The sequence below is a fragment of the Alternaria hordeiaustralica genome, assembly GCF_023758085.1.
Source record: "Alternaria hordeiaustralica strain BMP 2776 chromosome Unknown scaffold_19, whole genome shotgun sequence".
Classification (NCBI taxonomy): Eukaryota; Fungi; Ascomycota; class Dothideomycetes; order Pleosporales; family Pleosporaceae; genus Alternaria; species Alternaria hordeiaustralica.
Genome location: NW_026056791.1, coordinates 354,640 through 362,488, shown reverse-complemented (window position 1 = coordinate 362,488; position 7,849 = coordinate 354,640). Strand labels below are relative to the sequence as shown.

General features: G+C 53.8%; 1 protein-coding gene across 1 annotated transcript; it reads right to left on the bottom strand.

Annotated features, from left to right (window-relative positions):
• Positions 1-5,591: 5,591 nt before the first annotated feature.
• J4E84_008023 (uncharacterized protein) lies at positions 5,592-7,834 on the bottom strand (the record flags this gene model as incomplete). The annotated part of the gene is made up of 3 exons (XM_049390601.1): positions 5,592-7,514; positions 7,576-7,603; positions 7,722-7,834. The coding sequence occupies 3 exons, from the start codon at positions 7,832-7,834 to the stop codon at positions 5,592-5,594; spliced, it is 2,064 nt and encodes a 687-aa protein (XP_049241702.1).
• Positions 7,835-7,849: the final 15 nt, after the last annotated feature.

The window sequence follows — 7,849 nt, the reverse complement described above, 5'->3', positions numbered from 1 at the left end:
GCGTCCACAGGTCTTCCCACCAACGAAGCTGCCCACTCAAGCGGGCCTGCATGCTGCACGTCCTAGCTGAAGCTTCAAGGAAGCCATGCCGGCGCCGAACTTCTCATGCACACTTGCATCGCTGGCCCTCATCAAACATCATCGTGCGTTGCGGCAATTTTCTTCCCTACCCACGACACAAATTCTGCGTCTTGTCAACAGGGACGATGACGGATGACAGATGCATGAGCCCTGGTCTTCTAGCGAGCCAGCAAATCGCACGGAAGAGACCCTTTGTCCAAACCTTATGCTGGTCATCCCGCTCCCGCAGGCCTGTGTGTCCAGAGCCAAGCTCCCACGCGCTAGACTGGCGCTGTCTGCGGCGCGACGCCTGACCCATTTCTCCACCTCTCGTCATAGCTGCCTGTCACTGCGTACGTAGCATTCGCAGCAGATGGGCCACCAGGCATCGAACAGCACACATGTACATTGATACTCTGTAGCCAAGCTGTCGCAAGCATCTGTGCCGCATCCCCGATGCAACACGCTGCAGACAGCTTTAGGCACGGACTTGCAGTTCGACCCTCGCGTGCCGTGTCCCAGAGCATTTACCAATACCGGACGGAACATTGTCATTGGTGCCTGGCTTGTCAAAAGTACTACAACTGCACAGGTGCAGACTGGGCGAGCGCCACGCACTAGCCAAAATGGCAATGAACATCTCCAATCGAGATGACAATGACTGCTCAATATACACGCTTGCAAGATGGCACAACCTATCTGCTACCCACGTAACACGACATGGGCCGGGATGCCTGATGATGGCAGCGCAATCAGTCTGCACTTCCGGACAATTGACATTCGCTTGATCCTGCTTGTCAGCAGCCGAAACGTTGTCCAAACAGCTGGGTCGAAGGCGAAAACTCTGCACATCTCGCTTCACGCGCGAGACACGCTGTCGGGACGCACGTTATCACACAAAAATCTTTACATCACCTCTCTTCCGTCCAGTTATCTCACTTGAGGGAACTTATGCGCGAAGGTCCAAATTACTCGTACATCTTGAAGCAAGGGGCCAAGGGCTGTCATGCAATGCGTACAAATACCCACTTCATCCTCACCAGGATACGCTGCGCTAAGGCCATGCTGGCTATTACCGCGACAGCAAAGACTGTGTATTTGCGGAGTCCTTGTCGGCATCGTTAGCTTCTATAGATGCTGGCCCTCTGACGACATCAGACGTCTAGCCTAAGTTCCAAAAGGCCCAGATCTACTCCATAAGTTGTTTGAGGCTACTTATCATGCAAGTTTTGGATCTGGTCATGATCGTGTCATGATTGTCTGACACAATGCTGGAGCCTCCTCCGAGCGTGCGTTTGAATCGATCACGGCTCCATACCGGCAGCAATATTCCAAGTTCGACACGGGTACGCGAACCTGTTCAACCAAACCAGTACATAATCTTTACATCATCAGCAATCTCCAACAATACCGAAGCATAGCCGTGCTTGTTCGGAAACTCCAGTTGCGAAACTTTGGAAACTTCTTCTCTCCGTCTGTATGGGCCTTGAACTGGCGCGCCCGAGGTAGCGTCGCGCCGTGCCGGTCGTGAACCGAGATCCAGCGGCAAGCAAGCACGAGCTGCAAATCATTTCGAGTCAGGTACCTCTAACGTTTGCGGTACAGTTATCGCCGGATTCTGCTCGTCGCGGCATATCTTCGGATATGTATGGTGGAAAAGCTTTCATCTTCGGAGTACAGGTCACGTGCTCAAGGTCGATCTGGCCAGTCTGCCCCGAAACGGCTTATATCCAGGAACGCTGCAACGTCGTAATGTGGGGAAGATACCATATATGACATCGTCATCGTCTCAACCTACTGCTTCCAACTCCACCAGCTTGCGCGTCGTTTAATACCGCAGATATAGGTGGCCTTTTGGGAACCCTTACTAGCCATTCTTAGGCTCGGTGCGACTTTGGTATAGTAGATCCGATCAAGCCTCGTCCGTTGTCCGCTACGGGGCCCGGCGCTTTTCTTTTTCCATGGTTCGTCGATCTTAGATGACGACGTCGCACGACATACTCACATGACTGAACTGTCATTCCGCATAGCAACCTTGGTACTCCATCTACGAAGCAAGACCCTGCAGCTGCACGTCAAACATCGCGCAACCAAGATTAGCATCGTCTCACAGCCGCATTCCCATATCATCAGCCACAAGAACACACGATCTATAGTCCGCTCACTAACCATCGGTCTCTTGAACCGAGCGAGCCGCAACCCATACCTCTACTCCACGGCTGTAAACGCGCTAAAATGACGTGCATCCTGACTGAGCCGTGGCTGACTCGGCGTCAAAAGACATCAAGGGTCTTGCCTGTCTTCTCCACAATCACGGCTACTTTCGCTGCATCCAGACTTTTCACCCCACCCTCTTCTTGCTTTCACCATCAGAACAGCCGGACGGCCTCTCGATCCTTGATTGTGATTTAGGCGTTCGGCGCCGCACGAGTCAGCTTTCAACACCTCACGTCATACATCGCGGGATGAGGCCGCCAGACATTCCCATAGTATTTGCAAAGAGCTACTTCGGTCTTAGGTCCACTCGCTGATAGATTCTGGCGGATGATGGGCAAACGGGTGTGGGTACAATAACAACTAGTGCTCAGCAAAGTGTGCCATAGTGCACTATATTGGTAAGCGCTGAGGTGATACTGGAGACCAACAGGCGGAGGTCCATTTGCGGACCCTCTGTTTTGCAATACAGAGAGGGTCCTGCTGACAGTGGTGGAGTTGACTAAACGCTGAGATCAATAGGATCGGAGACGCTCAGCCACCACAGATTTTGACAGCTTCGGCCATACATCTAATTCGCGCATGCTGCGCGCTGCCGATACAAGAATTTCGGCAGATGCAGTAAGCAGGATCCCCAGTCACATGTCACGCTCCACGGAAACAAAGGGACCTTCGCAGAGCCTCACGTATGCACGACTTCTGAAAATTGTTTGTTGAGCTGCGCGCCTGGCAGCGTCGGTGCTTCTCCGGCCCTCTTTGCTCCGCTTACCCCTCCCTCGCTTCCGAACACTCCCACGGGAATTACTGTACCGTGAGAGGCAATCAAGGGCAATAGCACCAGGATCGTGGGCACCCGCTCTCGCTTTCCAAGCGAAAGTATATTCGTACCCTCTTGCCTATGGCTACCCCACAATTGCCGTCGGCTTCATAGGCATTGAGTTTGACACTTGTCCTTGTGGCTGGGAAGCGCGGGACGACTAAGCGCCTATCACTGCACGATCGAGACGAGCTGCCTTTTGAGACCACGTCAAAGTCGGCATCGTGCGTGCAGGGGACGCCTAATGGCTGTACGTTTCCTCCGTGGAGCGCGTTTGGTGAGATGTACGAAGTATGTGGGTTCTGCTTTGTATGTGGTATGTACTGCGCGGTTGTGATGCCAAGATACACACCTTGCATGTGTCTAGAACCAACGGTCGTGCACTCCGGTATATCGTCTGCAGGATACGAAGCATGTGTTTCGGGATCAAGTTGCCGAGGCCAGAGGCTGGGAATCGTCGATACGTTGTGCGTTGCCTTGATTATCACCGGCCATATCGTGATGAAGGGTGGCCAAGCCGGACGGCCTTTCCTGTCCATTTGACTTTGCTCTATGTGTATCAAACTTCGAGTTCTTGTTATCTTCGATAAATTTTAGTTGGTGTAGTTCAGAAGCATGTTGAACATCAATACTGCAAGTTCATCACTAGTATTTTTATTGGGCCATCGTAGACGCCAAGTTCTCCGATTGGAAAAGCATGCCTCAGAACAGACGAGAGCGTCCAAATCAGAACAGCATGAATCAGAAACCACCGTGATCTGCGTGAAGAAGTAGCATTCGTGTACAACAACCTATCGATGGATATTCCTCGGAGCCACTTACCCCGCCAACCGAAAGCACCTCCCCGCATCACAACACCACAGTACTCAGTATAGCATATCAACCAACAGAAACGCCCAACAATCAGTCTAGGCCTACCACCAAAAGAAGAAAAAAGACCCCTTCAGATCACCTGTCCAAAATCCTACGCAGGCGACATCAGCCTCACATCCTCCAACACTACGCCCCACGGCCCGACCAACCCGACCAATCCAACAATGCCATCCCAAGACATACCCATCCTAGACACACACATCCACCTGTGGCCCTCAACCGCGACATCCTCTTCAAACCACGGCTGGATGACCCCCGGCCACCACCTCTCCAAACGGCACGGTATCTCAGACTATCTTTCCATTACATCACCCCAGCCCGCGGGATTCATCTACGTAGAAACTGATCGGTATCTGCCCTCCGCGGAGCCAAGTATCTCAGACTCTGATAGCGATGAAGATGTTAAGGGCAAGTTGAGGGAGTGGGCGAAAGAACCATTGGAGGAGGTTAGGTTTCTGAGGAGGATTGTGGAGGGGAGGCCGGAGGAGGGGGACGGGGATGGGTTTACGGGGGAGGAAGGGGGGAAGATGAAGGGGTGTGTGGTTTATGCGCCTTTTCATCTGAGTCCTAGGGTGTTTAATGTCTATCTAGAGCTTGTCAAGGAGGTGGCTGGGCCGCAGCTCTGGAAATGTATCAAAGGATGGAGGTATCTGTTGCAAGGGAAGGGGGAGGGCGTTGTTGCTAAGATGCTAAATGAGAATGAGGAGAGTTGGGTTAGTAATCTAGTTGGGTTGAAGGGGTTGGGAGATGGATGCCAGGCATGGTGTTTTGATGTAGGTGTCGATACTAATAGAGATGGGACAGGGCCTATGGAGGCGGTTGGGGGGTTGATCAAGGCTGTTAGGGCGAGAGAGGAGAAGGAGGGAGGTGGAGATGGGAAGAAGGTGAAGTTCGTCCTGAGTACGTATACATCTCCCCCTTTTCTTGCACACCCAAGCCATAAACCGCAATGCGCTGTGACTTCTTTCACAAACATAACAAGATGACACCAAACTAACACGACTCTAGACCACCTCGCCAAACCCCCCCTCTCACCCATATCCCCCACCCCATCCCCCATCTGGCTGCAAGCCATGTCATCCCTCTCATCCGACACAAACGTCTACATGAAGTTCTCAGGCGCCTTCAACGAATTCACCTCGTCACCCACTCCCGCCGACATCGCCAGTATCCTAACTGCATTATCCCCTTTCCTAGACCACGTGTTCAAGTGCTTCCCAGGCAGAGTCATGTTCGGGAGTGACTGGCCGGTGTGTAATGTGGGTGGGCCTGCGGGGGAGGAAGGGAGCTGGAAGCTGTGGAGGGAAGTTGTGGAAAGCTGGATGGAGGGGAAGGGGTTGGGAGAAGGGGAGAGGGAGAGGGTTTGGAGGGAGGCGGGGGAGGAGGCTTATGGGGTGAGTTTGTGAGGGGGTAGATCTGAGTAGTTCTGAAGGTGAAGAGTTGATGCATGGAGGCTTGGTATGGGGGTTGTGAAGTAAACCGGTACTGTCATAATTGACTTTTGATATGTGGCTTAGCAAACAGGACAAGTGTGAAAGATATAGTATTTGAACGAGCATATGAACCCTGCGCTGTTGATCTCGATCTATTGGAAATGAGATAGCAGGATTTCACCACCTCCAAGACCCTACGCAAACCCGCCTCCCGCCTCCCCACCCATCCCCAACAACACAACAAACGTCGCCTTCCCCTGCCCCTGCCCCCCATCCTCCCCTCCCGCCCTCCTAACAAGCCCCAAATACGCACCCAGCTCCTCATCATCCGTAACCTCAACCACAACCTCACTGTCCGCCCTCCCCCCTCTATGTACAACCAACCCCTGCAGCTTATGCACAACAGTACCCGGGTGTTCGCGCATCGCTAACTCGCGGAGTGCGTTGAGGGAGGGGGTTTGCATAATGGAGAGCCAGACGGAGCGCGTGGGGTACGGGGTTGAGGAGTGGGCGTGGAGGCGGAAGTAGACGGGGATGGGCGTGGGGATGGGGATGGGAGGGGTGGCGGGGTAGTAGGGTTGTTGGTAGGGGGGGTGTGGGTTGGGGTGGTGGTTGTTGTGGTTGTGCTGGTGCTGGGATGCTGGTTGGTAGTGGGAGGATTGGTAGTGGTGTTGAGGGGAATAGGAGGGGATGGGTAGGACTGCGGCGTCGCTGGCGGCTAGGAGGAGAGATGGGTCGATTTGGAGATCTGATGCTGTGGATAGGGAGGGCGCGGCGGTGTATGTAGTCTGTGTCCTTGCCTTTGGCCCAGCACTATTCTGTTGTCTCCCCTTATTTCCCATGCTCGTCGAATGCGTAGCGACGACCGGCGGTGCAGGTCCTGGTCCCGGGCCCTGATGAACCTGTTTTTTCTTGCTGGGGTCTTTGGAGGTCTTTTCCTGCTGTTGCCGCTTCATCACGTCCCGGGCCAACACTTCGAGGGCCCGTAACTTCCTTGCGTATTCTGGATCTTCTTCCCCTTGTGCGAGCGCCTTCACCAGGAACTCGGACTCGTTGACCCACGCTTGCTTCAAACCCGTCCAGCGTTCCTCACCAGCTTCATGCTTGTTCGAAAACTGAGCTGCTTTCAGCTTGTCAGCAAAGGCGCTTCGGACGTGTCGCGTCTGTTCGGGATTGAGACCAAGGAGGTTCTTTGCATCGGCGAGGGTCATGCGTGAGTCCATCGTTCGTAAGCGCTTTGTAACGTCCAGACAGATAACATCAAGTGACAGCGCTCTCTGACCTTTCGGACGGAAGAGCGCGTCGACATTCTGTAGCGCCTCTGGCTCTTGTTGGAAGACTTGGGCCAAGTGCGCGTCATCTCGAACGAGTTGTTGTACAATCTGCGCCCACTTCTCCGGACCGGCAATGGTCTTCTTTGTGACTTCCTGCTCCTTGCAGATCTGGAGAAAGCTCTCTCGAACCTGCCGGTACATATCGTTGTCGAGACCGAGGTATGCTTTGGCTTCGTCGATGGTGGTTTCGGAAGGGAATCGTGGAGGTTCACCGGGGGCGTCAGCTGGCAATCCGGCCCAGCCGCGTGTTCGACGTCTTCGCTTGCGTGTCCGCCATTTCTCATCGCTCTCGGTCTGAAGCTGCTGTTGGCGCAGTTGCTTGCGTAGCACTTCCTCCTCGCTCAAGCCCGTGATGTCGGGTTCGGGTAGTATAGGTCGCGCTTCTTCCACAGATGCCCCAGCCTCCTCTCCTTCTTCCTGAGCAGTCGCAGGCTCCTCTTCGCTTCCATCGTCGCTCGTAGATTCCTCTGCCAATATCGCGTTACCAAGCTGATTGATCAAACCTCTCCCAGGCACAACTTTGGTAGGCTTCTTCTTCGGCTTCTTTTGTATCCTCCCTCCATCAGCCTTTGTCTTGTTCGATCTGGAAACGCTCTCTCGAAGCAAGAGCTTGAGCCTTAGGCGCAAGCGCAGCAGTTCGCGGTCGTTGATCTGGAAGCCCTCAGCCTGTAGCGTGTCCACCATGTCCTTCTGCGTGTAGTTTTGTTCCCATAGTTGCTGGAGTCGCGCGACGAGGGCGGTATTCTTATGCGCTGGATTCTGCTTCGAGGGGAACTCCCATCGCTATGACGTGATCAGTCGGGGATTCAGAGTGGAGGCTGGAAGTCGTGCGATAGCGACGCACCTTGAATTGGGTCTGGAAGGCACGCTTGCTGAAGTAATAGGGTCAGCGTTAACTGTTCTAGATATGTCCGCCAAACACTAGACTGCGAAATGACGGTGAGCGAGTACGGCGACCCATATGTACTCTCCCGCGCAGCGCTTGCATACCTTGGGGTGAACCCTCGTATCTCAAAGTACGACATGACTTCTTCCAGACTCCTGCGCTCCTCGACATAGAGTTGATAGCATAGCGCCTCTTTGTCGTCCCAAGAATACACCATCCTTGATCTCGTATC